At 44.2% G+C, this 16,243-nt stretch overlaps 1 protein-coding gene across 1 annotated transcript; it reads right to left on the reverse strand.

The window, feature by feature from the left end:
* Window positions 1-455: 455 nt before the first annotated feature.
* Window positions 456-14,429, reverse strand: NPEPL1 (aminopeptidase like 1). The gene is made up of 12 exons (XM_032127131.1): window positions 14,240-14,429; window positions 13,203-13,388; window positions 11,859-12,029; window positions 9,230-9,319; window positions 8,476-8,557; window positions 8,136-8,278; window positions 7,508-7,585; window positions 4,891-4,991; window positions 4,159-4,282; window positions 3,628-3,804; window positions 2,861-2,971; window positions 456-2,103 (listed from the first exon to the last, which is right to left on the reverse strand). Exons 1-12 carry the CDS (start codon window positions 14,387-14,389, stop codon window positions 1,945-1,947), a joined length of 1,572 nt encoding a protein of 523 aa, XP_031983022.1. The 5' UTR covers window positions 14,390-14,429; the 3' UTR covers window positions 456-1,944.
* Between the last annotated feature and the right edge of the window lie 1,814 nt (window positions 14,430-16,243).

Consider the following 16,243-nt stretch of genomic DNA (forward strand, 5'->3'; position numbering starts at 1 on the left):
ATTTGCTTTTCAGGTGCTTAATAGATTTCTTTAATATAAGGTACTTAAAAAAACGGCTTCTATTAAGTGCCTTCCAAATTAAATCCAGCAGAATGATATGCCCTGAGACACAGCAAAGTTGAAGAATATGATAATCAGCCATCAAAACCCAACTTCTCTGTTACCATTCAGTGAATAACATCAGAACTGAGCCTCGTGCCACAAAGCCACAGGCTACTTTTTATGTAAAAATCTGGCAAAACACTACATTTCAAAATTAGAATTTATTAATTTAAAGAATGCTTCTACAAGATGGAGATTGAAGATGATCTCAGAACACTGAAATTAGAACATGTTGCTATTTGCTTCAATGCTGAGTCTGTAATAAAAATAACTTCATCAACACATTTCCCATGGCAGTTTTTGGTACCAGATAGTGCTTTATACCAAGTGTTAAGAATGACCAAAGGCAGAACTCATTTAGATACAGATTTATTAAAACTCAAGTGGACTGGGGAGCCAGAACAGCAAGGGAGAAACAAATACAGGAAGTAATGAAGTTCTGCAGTTGGTTTTTTTTTGTTACTTTTTGTCTGTCAAATAGGGCCACCCAACCAGAATGAAGTATTTTTTCTCCCTCCTGCATTAAGCTTTCCATGCAGTCTTTAATCAAAAAGACTCTTGGTGTCCCTTGTTGTTGGAACTCCAGCTAAAACCAGCACCAGTTCTCCAGAGATCCCCTCAACAGAGAAAGGGACAATCCCTCACAGCTCAGCTTGACCTGATCTGCAAAGCAGCCACGGGGGTGCTGGGGGGTGCTGACGCTGCTGGAGCCCGGAAATGTTTCCAAAAGCTGATGCTGGAGCCCCAGGACAGGGACTTGGTCTTTCTGTTCCCCACCCTGCCACTGCCATGACATCAGCTGGGCCCAGTCACTTCCCGTGGGCGTCCCAGCCAAAGCAATGCCTGTAAGTTCCTTGTGGCTTGTACAGAAACCCACACTGAGCATCCCTGACTGCTGCTGAATCAAACAAATGAAGTGAATCAGAAGTTCTGCAGAACTGCCCCAAACCACTCAGTGCAAGCTGTTCCTCTCTCAGCTCTGAGTGCTGGGAAAAGGAATGTGAACAGAGTAATGATGTTGTACACAAAGTTTTGGAGCACTCAAGAGTTCTCTGAAATATAAATTACACCACAAACACCACATGGGATATGTAAGCTTCTTTAATAATAATAAATTTATAAAGTGGCAAGAAGCCACTCTGCTTTGTAAACCCATTTTACTCAATCACAGTCCCTCTATTGTTTTCCTCATTTAACATTAATACATTCTGTAATTTGTATGTGAAACAATTACATAGAGATATGTTCTGAACCCTTTTTGCTGATTTTACTGGTCAGAAGAACATTAAAACATGCGGAAACAGCACCTTATTAAAACTATAGGCCTTTTCTCGTTACATCTCCTTTGCTGCTAAGCCAAGTTGTCTCTGAATGAGCCAAGTCTGTCTAAAGAGCTTTTTTTCCTTGTCCTGTGTTCTGAGATGTAGTGGGGCCTGCAGAAATGTCTGATAAAACCTCACATATAATAAGTAATTCAGAAGGCTTTGTAAGCAATAACTGCAGTTGCTTCTTCAGACTAGAGAGAGCTTCTCATGCATGAATGCACTTAGTTAGGTTTTGTGAGGAGCTCAGAGGAGGACATGGCCTCTTCCTGATACAGTTAGTTGAGCCTGGACTCTGCACCACTGATATTGTTCAGCAACTGCGTGCACCAATAATTTAAAAAAAAAAAAACCTAACTAAACAATACATCAGGCTGTTTTTATCAGAAACAAGTAATAAATCTTATCATGATAGTAAAAAAAAAAAAAAAGGCAATTTCTGACGTGGGACATTTTCATTGCTTGAGAACAGATCAGTGCAAAGTGAGGTAACCCCACACCTGGCAGGGCTGGGGCTGCGTCAAACCAGGCGCCGTCTCTTGGAGTCCCTCTCCATCTCCTCAGGGGGAGAGTCTCCATTGCACCCAAGAGGAGACACGAGGTTCAGCAAAGGGTCTTCAGAGGCCCCTCCAAACAGGGACAGCAACAAAGCCACGCCATAGCCAGTAGCTCGTTCACCCTAGAACAAAACCAAAACCACACAATTCACACTTCAGATTGTAGGATTTGAATTAGTTTTCATGTGGCTACTCACTCTGTGGTGGTCAACAGCCACAGCCAATCCCTGGCAGGCATGCTCTGTGCTGTTGTATCCTCACTGCCACTGGAATCTGTCCCAGCTGGATTAAACCAACACATGAGAACAGAGCTCCCACTGACTTGTGGGTGGATAGAGGCCAGCATTGTTCAAGGCAGGGGATCTCCCACCCAGCCTGAGCACGGATTTGGAATAAGAGCTGAATAAACTGTGTTTAAAAAAAAAAGAGGCAGGTGGAGTGAATTGCCTTGGTTTTTAGGAAAAAAAAGAATATACACAGGTTCCACCAAAGGGAGGAAAGGAAATCCCCAAGAGGGAACATATTTTTGGAAGGGTGATCAACTCTGGTCAATCATCCTAAAACAACATGGCTGAGAATGGAAGGCTGGGATTATTGCCATGAACAGAGAGCAGGCAAGTTGTCAATGCTCACAATGATAAAGATGTCACTGATTAAAGTGACTGCTAGAATATTTTAAAACCAAAATGAAAAATACGAAGAGATGAAACTACCAAACCAAGAAACTCGCAACAGAGACGAGTCAGTGCTTTTCTAAAGGACTCCTCTCCACCTATTTCTGTCACCCTGAGCTGGATGGACACAATCCAGAGCCCCTGCAGCCATCAGCAGGTGTGTTTCCCCAGCCTGTGTGCCCAGAGAAGGGTCAGGAACACTCACAGCGTGCACGGGAGCAGCGATGTCTATGTGCACCCACACCCCAGGCCAGTCGAAGCCGATGTGAGAGGCAATGAAGAGCCCAGCACAGGAGCTGGGGGTATTGTCCCGGTCCTGTAGGAGCAATAAAAATAGAGTTGGTCTTGCAAGAAAAGATGTCAGTGGTTCATTCTGCCTACAGGAAAGACAGTTATGCAAATCTCAGTCAAAGCTTAAAGAATGGCCCTAAAACAGTCTTACAAACCAACTTTACTGTAAATCCTTGACTTAGTCCCTAGCAGTAGTGTGGCCCTGCTCGATTCCTCTTCTGCCCACACTCCTTCCTGCAGCGTTTTTGGACTCTCACTGCACACTGGAATTCTCAAATGCAGCAAAAGCAGCTGCACCAATTCCGAGGCCTCCGTCCTCATTTTCCTGGTTTCTGCACTCCCAGCCAATAGTCTCTGCTGGTGATGTATGATCTGAGGAATGCCCATCTTGATTCCCTAAAAGGTCTCCATCCAGGAATTCAGCATTCATGTAGGGCCATATTTAAAAGGCAAGCAGCCCAAAGATACCTTTGCAGCAGGTCACCCTGTTTAAAACTGACACTAAATACAGCCTGGAAAGCCCCAGGTGAAAGACCCTGAAGACCAAAACAATATGGGCCATTTCTAAAAGGTTACAGCCCCTATGAAGAGCTTTCAGCCAGCTATGAGCAGGACAGCTCACTGTCTAAAAACACACGTTTTTATGTAACAGAGAAAATTAAAAGAAAAAATAAATCTTACTGCTACAGAGTTCTTCATATCAGCTACAGCAGAGGTAAATTCACTGAAGTGGAGCTCAGGGCAGTACACCAGAGGATGGACCAAGTCTCCACAGTTCCTGCCAGCTTTAACACAAGCCTTTTCCCACTCTTCATTATTGGTAAGGACAGCAGCATGGTATTTTCCTGTGGCAATTCCCTGGTGAGAAAAAGGACAAAATCAGGAAGAAGTCACCCTCCACTACTGCTCGTCAATAGAACCTTCTAAAAATCAGGAACAGATGCTAGAAAATAATGCTGTTAAATTTGCAGCCTTGTACCATTCTGTGTATGACTTACAATGGAAGCCATTTCATGAACAAGAAAATCCTGATGACTATTAACAAATCAGTTCTGGGAATTATAAATTGAATTGCAAACATGGAGTACCAGCCCACTTACATCAGCTGCTGATGTCATCAGAAGAACACCATTTTTAATTTAAGTATGCAAAAGCAAAAAGTTGCATAAAGAACAGAAAAGAAACTGAGTTATGAATGTAAGACTGTTGTACCTGAGCTCCAGTAAGAGTGGCCATATCCAGAATGATATCAGCTCCAAGGTCTTTGCAGGCGTAAGCAACTCCATCAGCCAGGATCAGGCGACCTTCTGCATCAGTGTTATTGATTTCCACAGTTCTGGGAGGGAGACAGGGCATTTCAGACTGGAGTGCTTAGGGCTGGAAGTCAGGATCACCCGTCTGGACTAGAACACTTTAGAGAGCAGCCTCAAACCTCCTGTGCTTTTCTTTTTTGACTCTGCAAGTCTGTAGGGCTGCTATTCCCCAGCTCCAACCATCCAGACAGAGGACACAAGGAAAAGGGAAATGACACTACTGCCCTCATGGCAGGGTCTGCTTGTTGAGCCTGTGTGATGCCTTGCTGGAATTCTAAAAACTACTGCCAAAGAGGTAACATCTGTCCTTAAAAGAGATTCTGATCCCCTGGTGGCCTGTCTTTGCTGCTGCCACACAATGCAGCAACAGATGGACACAGAAAACTGCCTGTACTACAAAACCCACCTAAATCTGAGTGCTTTAAGGGAAGTTCAGCTTCTGATATACATGTATTTTGATGTGTATTTACATACCCCACAGGAAACTCCAAGCACACTTAAAACTCACTACTATGGATGTATGAAATACTATTATCAATATTTACAGACAGCTTCACAATCTGCATGGCTCTCAGATGAACAGAAAATGATGTTTGCTCTGTTTATGGGAAGAGAATAGATACAATCTTACTTTCCAGAGTAAAGAACATGAATGTCATCAGGTCTCGTTGCACGTGGTCCCACTGCGTTCTCAGCCAGACAAAAAACAGCGTGAAGATTGTCCTTAAACCCCTGTAACAACCAGAGGGGAGAAATGGCTTTCAATTCACATCAAGCTCATTTATTGGGACTCAAATCAGTGAGGGATTAAGACTTCTTGACAGCAATGCTATGATTTTCATAGGAAAACTGGTAGGGTTTTTGGACAGGTGGGTGGGTGTTAGTTGGGTTTTTTTAAATTGTCATCCCTGCTAGGAGGCACACAGCATTTTTAACCTGTTGGGGTTTTTTTCTTTTATTTTTTTTTTCTCCTTAGCCTCCTCTCTTCTGGTTTATCTCATAATGTTTTATTTTGGTTTAAAGTCAAGTGCTTATGTGGTTATGGATGGTATTTTAAAATGGATGATGATTCTGTTATTTACACAGCAGTTGTATTGTGTGGAGGGATTCTAGGAACAGACAGGGAGACAGCAGCATTTAACAAATGAAAACATTGTTCCTCCTTAACTGGGATAGTTAACAACACCAAATTCTAGGGGAAAACCTGGGCCAGTTTTGCTCTTAATCTCTTGATTAAAGTCCATGGCTAAAGAAATCTGGGCTTGCTGAATCAGCTCATGTTCTGAAGTCTAAAGGGCAAAGGCATCAATCAAACCCTTTCAAAATAATGGGCAGCACTTAGAAGCCAGAAAGTCATTTCAGTTTCTAGCCCAGCTGGTGGGCAGACAGCATTGCAGGGGAGACAACCTTCCATCCATAACCCAACTATTCACAGTATCTCACTGCATCGGATTTTCTTCCTCCAAGAGAGACATGTTGTTAACCTACTGTCAAAAAGTGAAAATCTATTTCCAGTATCAGTTGCCTTTTCCCAACTCTCATTCTGCCTGTAGCTCCTCAAAAGCAGGATTTATTATGCTAACATGCAGGATCATGTTAACAAGAAAGAAATCAAAAATTTAAGTCAATGTTTTTCTCTTCTCCCTTGTGCTGGAAAGCTCACAATGGAGGAAATGCATCTTTCTAGGAAAAATCACTTGTTTAATTTTGCCATCCAAAGCCTTTAAAATCATGTTGTGTAACTGCTGAACAGCAGGCAGGCAGATATTTTATGAAGAAGGAAAATAACCTCTGCCCCTCTTCCCACTGAGCTTTCTATCCAACACACATTTCCCACTTCAGTCTCTATGACAAAGCATAGCTCAGTGAAACCTCTTCAACTTTTCTTTTATTCTTAAAAGCATTAAAAAAAGTCTTGAAACAGTAACAACAAATTCTTCCCACTGTCTCTCTGAACACATTTTCTGCAGGGATGTTATTTAAAGGTCTTCTCACACGAGACTGTAAAATTAAGCAGTGAGTTCATTCTTTTGTTTTTACATATAAAGGCATATAAAGATTTCTCCAGGCTCAGTTTGTCCAAACACATCACTGCCAGTTTATTCACTGTTGCAGTAATTGTGTATGAACTGACAGATCACTTGTGCTCACATCTACTGTGACTGTGAATGGAACTTCTCTCAGTGCAGATGACCACACACAGAACTACGCTGGAAACAAGGAGTGAACCACTGAAAGGATGTCGCCCATCCACAGCTATCCCAAAGTCTCCCAAAGCACCGTGTAAGTTCCAGCTCTTGCCCCTTGCAGACCTCTGATCTAACTTTCTGAAGGATTTAGTAATGCAAGGCAGTTGTTCTGCCCGAGATGCAGCTCACAAATCTGTTTTCCATTTTAATTCCCAGAAGGTAACTGTGAAGTTTACAATCTTTCCACATCAAACATGCTGTTAGGGCCAAGGCACAGAGCTAGACTACTGAGAAATGGGAATTTGGCACTGATCAGCCCCTGGACAAAGCATCCATCAGATCTATGCATTAATCTGCAGCAGTAAATATTTTTTGAACTTTGGATACTCCTTGGAGGCAACAGCTGCTCTGTCAGCAAGACTCAGTCACTGGATTTGTGGAGAGGGCAGAGTTTTATTGGCAGCAGCCACTTTCCCCCCGTTTGCATTATTAAAAGTGCAAGAGGAGTACTTTTAATTCTTCATATTTTGATACCTGGCTTCTTCTCAGCTTCCCCACTACTTTCTGACCACAGAGGCAAACCAACAAGCAGCTCCTGATGACACTAGAGCTGCTACTTCCCCACTAGGTTAATATTAGACCTGGCACAGGAATTGGAATCCAGAAAGACTTCATATCCCAGAGTCACTCGTCCCCTTCTTTGCTAAGGTGACAACAGCTGCCCCAAATCCCACAGCTTAAACAAAATCAGCACTGGATAACTCAAGTACAGAGCTGATTCAAGAGACTAGAAACCATTCAGTCCACAGAACAAACTCTGAAATTCAAGGAAGACCCTTAAAAAAAAATAGCACTCAGGGAATTTCTCACAATTCTCAAAATCTCAGTAAAGATGAAAATATTTTCCTGAAATAGCAGAAAGAGCAGAGTGGCTCAAGCTCACTAAAGAGCAGTGGCAGGTCAGAACTTCAGGATTAGACAGGCCTCTGTCTCTGGGAATTTATCCAAGCTCCTTGGCAGTGCTGGGATACACGATATCAATTAACACATTTTACTTACTTGCTTTACAGTGGCTTTGAAGGCACCCAAAATAGCAGCTGCTCCACCACAGTCTCGTTTCATTCCAGGCATAGTAGTCTGTTTAAACAGAACCACAGAATTTTTTTTGTCTTTGAAAGAGAATTTCACAGTACTGCCTGCTAGAACCAGGGTTTCTGGTGCTTCTGAGACTCTGGTTTTGACAGTGCTCAGCTGTCAACAACACAAACAAGGAACGTGTGCCTCTGCTTATTGGTGGATCTGGTCTTGGAACTGAAAAGTACTAAACTGGGGCTGCTAAACTGTTAGAAAAGTAAAAAGAAAAATGTTGTTTATAAGTTTCACACTGAGTCTAACTCCAACAGGTTTTCATTCTATCTTTGAAACCAGAAATTAAACATCTTTGTTCCTACTTTCTGCCTTTCAGCAGGCAATATTTAAAGGGTTGCTATTTGCTAATTGTTCTGTAGTGGTCTTTGAATCCCATTTGGTCTTCTCCCCTGATAGTTTGTGTCCACATGGATGACAACAAATCAAGCACTTAACTCAATAAAAAAGTACTTTTGTTTCCTACAGACATTATCTGAATTACTTTCAGCAGAAAACAACAGTGTAAGCAAAGGCAGCAGCAGCAGAAGTGCTTCTGTACCTTTCCCTTGATGCTGAGTCCTCCAGTGTCATACACAATACCTTTGCCCACCCAAGCAATGGTCTGTGTGGCACCATCTGGAGTGTGACTGAGAACTGCCAGGGCTGGAGGATGTAGAGCTGCCTTTCCAACTCCATAGATCCCTAGAAAACAGAGAATTAAACCACCTGTGGGGAAGAAAGACTGTGGGGAACCCCTGTGGGTATTTTCTGTAAAACATCTTGGAACACTATGGGCAATAAAACAGTTTCAAAAACGTGCAAATAAAACATTACAACGGAGATGGCAAAACATTCCAGTCATCTGCTAGGAAAAAAATGGAATACTCAACAAGATATACCTCCAAAGCCTCTCTCTTTCAGCTCCTCATCTCGGATAATGGTAGGAGTAATCCGAAGATCCTTGCCAACTTTTTTGATTTCCTTAATAATTATAAAAAAAAAAAAAAGGGACATTGTCAGTCAGTCATTAGGACACATTTGTGCCTTTCCACACAAATGGGTACCCAATTAAGGGGTTTTTGTGATTTTTTCATGTATACACATACAAACAGTCACAATTTTGGGAGTGGTGCTGCTTTTCCAATGGCCTAATTCCACCGACACATCCTTGACTTACTATGGCATGAAATATAAATTTGACCTTTAGGCCCTGCCAGTAAAAGAAATCTTCTGAGGTAAAGGACAACTGTTCACTCTGTTGGATCACGATGTAATAGGACAGGAATAATTTCATTCTTAATAGCCTTCCAGATCTCTACGATAAAGCTCATTTGGAAATATGTCAGCTGTCCCATAATTTCAGTAACTCTGGTCACCATCAGGTTTAAGACAAAAATCCAGTGCCATGACCAAATGAAGAACTCATGTTTTCAGCTTCCCAGTGCACTACTCCAAGCTGTGAACTCTGCCTCCTTCCAGCTTTGCACAGTTCTAGGAAATGTGAAAGGCCAAAGGAAGAGCCTGAGCACCCCTGGTTTGCTGTGCTGCCCACTGCTGACACACAGTTTTCACTGAGAGACAGCAGCACTCGGGTTTGATTACTGCAGTCCAGACTTCTAGCTAGCAACTCTTCCTCATCAGGGCATCACCAACCTCCAGGAAGGAATCAGTGTTCATCTCATTGCACGGGGTGTCCACGATGCGTGCAGCCAGCCGGACCCCTTCAGTGGCACTGGCCAGGCACTGCAAACACAAGAGAAGGGCCTGGGCTTTAGCAAAGTTTGCATTTATCCCTCTGCAGCCAACACCAGATGTGTGGTTCCTTTGGAGCATGTTAATGCTTAACTGCCACCACCTCAGGCACTGCACAGTTAAACAGTGTCAGCCAAGCTAACCATTACTTTTTCTATGGGGCCAACTTATTTTTCCACGTGCTCTAATTTCTAAGCAACTGTACTCCTTCACCCAGCAAACTGATATTGCAAAATTAGTATCCTTCCCCATTAACAAAAGGAGACCAAGAAGGCAATGTGAGGTGGAGGAAAGAAAGATAAGAGGCAGCTAATTCAGGAAGTCACAATGAGCTTATGGGCTGCTGGGGTTGGAAACCTGCAGAGATTGTGTAATCTGCAACATGGGAAACTGCACAGTTTGTACAGGACAGGCACAGTGGTGCAGGGCAATAAAGATTGCTGCCGTGAGACATTCTATATGGCAGGCCCACGGGGAAACTGCAATATTTCATGTTTATATAAAACATACACTGTTTCCTGATTTCTGTGGTAAAATGGACTGACCCTCACCTGGACTGAGCAAAAACTTATCTAAGCAAGAGTGGACAGAAGGAAAATGGTCAAGCAGCCAAGGCTGTTTCCTTAGAGAAGGATCCTCCTGGCAAAAAAAAAAGACCATGAAGACACCAGACACCAAGCTTCAACTTTTAGCTCCCATGAATTAACAACTTGAAGCTGTAAGACCTGGAGGAAGGAAACTTTGTGCAAGCTTTCCAGTACCCACACTACACTGAGGACCACACACAGCACATGGGTGAGTCAAGATGGGTTTCAAAGGAATCTGAGGTGTTGGACACTCACTCATGCTGAGGTATCTGAAGTTTGGCTTGGCCAGACCAGCCTAAGGACTCCATACATTTGTATCCCAGCACACTCCTAAACCCTGGCTTGCTTTGGACTGGTGCCCGACTCTCTGCAATTACTTCTGATTGCTTTACTGTCCCTAAAGGGATAAGGACCTCGGCAGCCAAGCCCTGTCTGGAGTGATTCCCTGTCAGGGCCATGCAGGTAAAAGGAGGTACTCTAACCCCAAGGCCAAGCCCCAGGGGATCAGCATGACTTCCAGAAATAAGCTGTGCCTGTATTTGTGTTTCCAGAGTGCTCCAGAGAACCTGGATAATGGCAGCCCTTAATAAGTGCCTTGTAAAACTCTGACAATCCCTGCTAGTCCTCACCGTAAAATACCCTGGACAATGCAGTAGGTGTGAAATACAACATGCCAAGGGAGAGGTTTAGATAAAAATGTCCTACCACATGCCTCTTCCATGCTCTGCATTAGCTGTCTGGTGCTGGTTGAATTTAAGGGGTGCAAACTCAGCTAGGAGGAAGCTAATAATATTTTTGGCATTGACATCAAGGGGAAAAACAGGAGGTAGAAATAATTGCAGCTTTGTTTTTAAGTTAAAAATAACCCAAGTGGTTTGGAATCTACCTATCTGAAGGAACTATTTTTGACACCAGCTATGCTTTTTCTGATTTGGGGCATGGAAAAATGGAGTGATCAAGAGTTGTACTCTCAGCACGTCTGTCTTTGCCACTTTGCTGAAAACTGGGCTGGCACCATTTTCTGGGGCCAGATCAGTTCACAGAGTAAGGACCAAAACATACTGAAAAAAACCCATACCCTAATGCTGCAATTCTGTGAATTTCAATTGCAGCAACACCATGTCCTTTGTCAAATCCACTGCCAAAACTTGTAAGGGATTTCTGTAACCTCACTGACTGATCAGCTAAGGGAGTATCCATCTGTACTGAAGCACAGAACTTGGAACACTGAACAGGGAGTTCCTTAACAGATTAACTGCAAACCTTGGAATACCTTTTAAATTTATGGATCTTGAAGAGGAATGACCTGGCATGCCAACAGTTACCTGATGTGGAGTTTCCTCTCTGTAACAGTCAAACAAGGGAAACAGTCTTTGATTTTCTGCCACCGAAAGATGACTTAAACATATTTCACTGTCATGTACAGCTCATCTCCAAGCTGTTTTGTTTCTTAGGGTCTCGTTTCTGGCCACAGTTCTGCCAGAAAAACTCAGCCAAAGAGGTGAAAGAAAGAAATAGCAGAGGCCATATGTGACCCCTGTTAAGCAACTTTTAGTGACTTCACTGTGATATTCACCTGCACAGTCACAGCTTTTGCCTGGGTAGAAAAAGTGAGAAGCCCACACACTAAAAGCAATGTAGTATTAAAGGCTGAGAATACACTATTTGCATCTGTGATACACATGAGAGAGGAGACATTTTCTTTGTGCTGTTTGTTTGGTGTTTTCCACCCCTGAAATCTAAATTCTGAATAACATCTTCAGCATCTGCTGCAGTAATACGTTCAGTATTTCTACTCAAGAGATGCTGTGAACTGATCAACTTCAAGGAACCTTGAGCTAAGATAATTATACAACACCTATTCCAGAGGCAGCTTCAGACAGACGCATTTGCACATGCAACAAACTGAACAAAAAGATGACAGAAAACCTCCAAAATCTTACTTTAAGCGTTGCCACTTCCATTGGTCCGTTGTTTTGGCCAACCAGGAAGAACTCCACTGTCACAGTTTTCTTCTCTGTGCGTCTGGAGGCGCTGGACCGATGTGTGAACAGGGGGAAGGCCCTGGCCAGGGCACACGCGGAGGCAAAGACTTCGGAGCGCTCACACACCATCTGAAACACCAGCCAGCAGCAAAACTCATCACACAGCACCAAGGTGTGGAAGGATACACTTAAAAGGATCTGTTACCTGGGGTATTACTGGGGAAGAGGGGGAAAAAGGAGGTGGGTGGGAAATAACCGAGCCCTGAGTCAAGACAAGCTCATTCATCATGTTTTGAATGGATGGAGAGGCAGAGTAAAAGTACCACAGTGAAATGGTCCAGTTCATTTCCTGCATGGAAAAGAATTACACTGCTGGAATTAGTTCATCCTTATAAGGGAGCTGGACTGCTTTAATTACACCAGTGCAATTAACACAGGTTAGACTACAGATCAGGACCAAAAAAAGCACAGGAATCACCAATACGTGCTCAAAACAAATGAAACAAAGACAGAAATTGTATGAGAAAGTGGTGGTAGAAGTTGTATGAGAATGTGGCTAATACTAACCCAAAAGTTTGTTAACAGGTAGATCCCTTTTCCGAAGTTCATTACAGAAATTACCAATGGAAAGCATTGTTTTAGTTTTAGTTTTAGTTAAACATTTTCAAAGGGTAAAAATTAAGTAGTTATTACTCTTGCAAATAAGTTTTCCAACTGAAGAGTGTTAATTTAATTTTGTCACTGACACTGACTGTATGAGTCTACTCTAACAACCCACAAATCTGGTATGATCTGGAGAAGCCATAGAAACAAATAAATTCATCAGGCTCATACAGAAGATGACGAAAGCAGTCCAAGAGCTTGTCCTGCAAAGGACTCACACTGGAGCATTAGTTTGCATCAAGACTTTTGAAACTCACTGAACAACACAAACAAGGCACCTCTCATGGGTTCTGTGACACAGACATAACACCCTTCACTAAGGCTACATCAATCTCCTGAAGCATGTGCTAACATCCCAAATCCCAGTTTGGAAAAAGCCACTAATAGTTCCTTTTTCTTGGGCATTCCTGGTTGAAGACGTTCCATACATATCCAACCTTAATTCCCTCCAGCTGCTTGAGCATGCACAAGCCATTACAGTCAGGTCTTGCCTACATGTCAGTGCAAAACCACTCATGTCAGTATAATTATATCAGTCAAACTTGTCCACCTCCAGTCTCCTTGGAGACACCTACAACCCGGAAAAGTCGAGAAAACACTCACTAGACATTTCACCAGAGCAATTCAAGAGCCACTTACAACAATGCATCTGTTGACCCCTCCTGGCAGGCAGTTCCTGACCAGGCGGGTGATGAACTGAGCTGCGGATGGGCTGTTGTGCCGGCTGACCCTGGATGGCAGTGCGGCCACCGTGGCATAGTTCAGGTACAGGGGACAGCTGTCCGTGGGGTTGGGATTCAGAGTGCCCAGAGCAGACTGCCAGATCTGGGGAGAAACGAAGGATTTAAAGACAAAGACCTGTGCCAGACTTTCCTTCCCACCTCACTCCTGCTGTATTTAGGCACTTTTTAATGACAAGGGTTTAGGTGCTGGAAACAAAGAAATTGTGTACAACAACCTCTGGAGTGAAAAGAACCAGGAAATTTGACAAACCTGTTCATTAACCAGAAAATATAAACGTACTTTCCATGACAAGCATCTCCTTTAAGCCGTATGAATTACAATTTAAAACCACACTGTTTAGTGCACAGGCTGGTTCAGAGCTTTCTTAACTTGAGACAGTTCTCCTAGTGATAAATAGGACGATTGATTTACTAGCTTCGAATTATTATTTCACATAGCAATTTAATTAAAAACAAATAAAACCAAGAAGGGTAAATATTGTCTTAAGAGACTGGGGAGTCCTGTATAAAATCCCCTGCCAAACATCCAGCGACCTAAAAGCCGCAATGCAAAACGTTTATCATTCTACCACAAGCCATCACCACCACTAAACAAACAGGTCCGCAGCTCCCACCGCAGTGGCTGCGGGCGGGGAGGGGGCTCTCAGCGCTCACTGCAGCCGTCCCCCGTCCCCTCAGCGGGTGCAAAGCGTCCTTCCCCCGCCGGGGTGGGCACAGGGGGCGCGGGAGCGGCTGCGGGGCGGCCCCGCCGCAGCAACAGGCTCGGCCCGGCCCGGCTGGGGGGTCCCCGGGGCACAGCGGCGGTCAGGGCCCGGCTCAGGGCCGGGGCGGCCGCCGCACCACGAGGCCGCTGGGCCGGGCGGACACGCGGCGCGGGGGCCCTGCGGGCGCTGCCGGGCTCTGAGGGGGCGCGGACCCGCGGCGCGGCCTCACCTCCTCGGTGACCCGCGGCTGCAGCTTCCCCCGCAGCTGCGCCCAGGGCAGGCGGTGCAGGTTGTGCAGCTGCCCCAGCACGAGCAGCGGGCGGCTCTGCGGGTCCGCCTCACCCGCGCTGGCCTGGAACTCCAGCTGCACGTTCGCCATCTTCCTGCCCGGCCCGGCCGCGCCGCCCCGCCCCGGGCCCGGCCCCGGCTCCGCGGGGCGGGGACGCGCCGGTGTCGCGGGAGCGCCGGGCACGGCCCCGGGCAGCGTCGGGCACGGCGAGAGCAGGCTGCGGGGCACACCGCTGAGCAAACAGTGCTTTCCAAGCGCCTGTTTTCACCGTACACTTGCATGGTGGGTTGGAATATAAGAAGGTGTTTATTCTAATATTTTTGTAGTTGCCAAGCGCAATTAATGTTTGGTCAGCGGACAGTTATCAGAATCTGCTGAGTAGGGAGGACCCCACAGAGATCGAGTCCAACTCCTGCCCTGCACAGACACCCCAACAATCCCACCCTGTCCCTGAGAGCGTTGTCCAAACGCTCCTGGAACTCAGACAGGTTTGGTGCTGTGACCATTCCCTGGGGAACCTGATGCTCATTGATCTGCAGCCAGGAGAGGCTGGCAGGTCTGTGCAATCTTCCACCTATGCGGGAAAAGTGAATGCTGATGCATATAATGGAAATACATCTAAAAGGAAAAAAAAAAAAACAACCAAAAAACAAACGAAAAACCAGGCTGAATTCCAGAAAAAAAACTTCCTTAGAGTAAGGTCTTTGAAGGGACATCACAGAAACTTTATTGAAAATGAAAGTTGTAGGAACATCTGTTGCAGAGGTCGGTCGTGCAGCCTCACAGACGGGACAGTAACTCAATACACAGGCTCCAACTTTAATGAGTCTCTTTACTGAGCCACAAAAAATACACTGCTATGGAGTCCACTGTCATCCCAATACATAAGATCAGCGTGGGAGTGAGACTCTGCAATTGCTTCAGGATTGAGACATTCCAAAGATTCCTCCAGGCAGTAAGCTCCCAATCACTGAGTTCAAAATCTGCTGTTCCTGCTGCTCTGAGAGTCCAAAACCAGCACATTCCCTGAATCCACAGCATCTGAAAAGCAAATAAAATAGTAGGAAACACTCACCTATTGCGATCCTGTTGCTGCAGTTAAGGGCAGCAGAGGAGGGTCCTCCTGAAGGGAATGGAGTGAGGAAATCAATTTTATCTACAGAAACTCCCTGTGAACATCCCACCAGCAACAGCTGCAAACGTTTCTATTTGTCTGAGCTTCAGCAGGAGCTGCAGCAAGGACCTGTCTTCCAATTATTGATCCTCTACAAATATTCACAGAATTAAGCCAGTAAAATATAATCTTACACAATCCATTGTAATCAATATGCAAAATTATAATGAATTCCCTGTTTTAATGAATTTTGTTTAAGAAGGCTGTTTGGTTTGGATTTTAATAGTAAACATATATTTTTTCCAACAAAATCAGTTTCACTGTCACCTATCCAAGAACTTAAAATTTGCAAGGCTGTACCCAAAGCAGTTTCCAAACACTTAAGCAAAAGAGTTAAGACTCCTTTGTGTTGTGGTTCATAAAAGCAGACCTTAAATCAACGCAATCTAGGCAGTAAACACTACATCAAGTATAGATACTCCAATTTTTAGCACATTCCAAAAATCACCAAGCAGGAAACCAATTCTTCCACATTACTTTTCAGTTTCTAGAGAAAACTTGCAGTAGAAATAAATTTGCCATTACAGTGCTTTTAAGACTGTCCTTTTGGCATATAATTAATTTCTGTTAACAAGTTGCAGCTCATTTTTTGCACGCTCACATGCATTTTAGTGGCGAAATTGTGTACAAGCCAACAGCTTTACAGGCCATTCCTACCAGGTGAGGAGACAGAGATGCTCTAAGCAATGCTGTTCTGTTCCTTTGTAAGGAATTTGAGTGTATTTCCATATAGGCTGAGAAGAATCCAGCAACCATGAAGAAGCCGCAGC

The sequence above is a fragment of the Corvus moneduloides genome, chromosome 17 (genome assembly GCF_009650955.1).
Source record: "Corvus moneduloides isolate bCorMon1 chromosome 17, bCorMon1.pri, whole genome shotgun sequence".
NCBI lineage: Eukaryota > Metazoa > Chordata > Aves > Passeriformes > Corvidae > Corvus > Corvus moneduloides.

Bases quoted from the DNA above. Each gene is read 5' to 3' on its own strand.
- NPEPL1 (XM_032127131.1), bottom strand. From the start codon at position 14,389: ATGGCGAACGTGCAGCTGGAGTTCCAGGCCAGCGCGGGTGAGGCGGAC. The intron at 13,389-14,239 runs GTGAGGCCGCGC...GTTTCTCCCCAG, and splicing joins AGCCGCGGGTCACCGAGGAG to ATCTGGCAGTCTGCTCTGGG. The intron at 7,586-8,135 runs GTACAGAAGCAC...CTGTTTAAACAG, and splicing joins GACTCAGCATCAAGGGAAAG to ACTACTATGCCTGGAATGAA.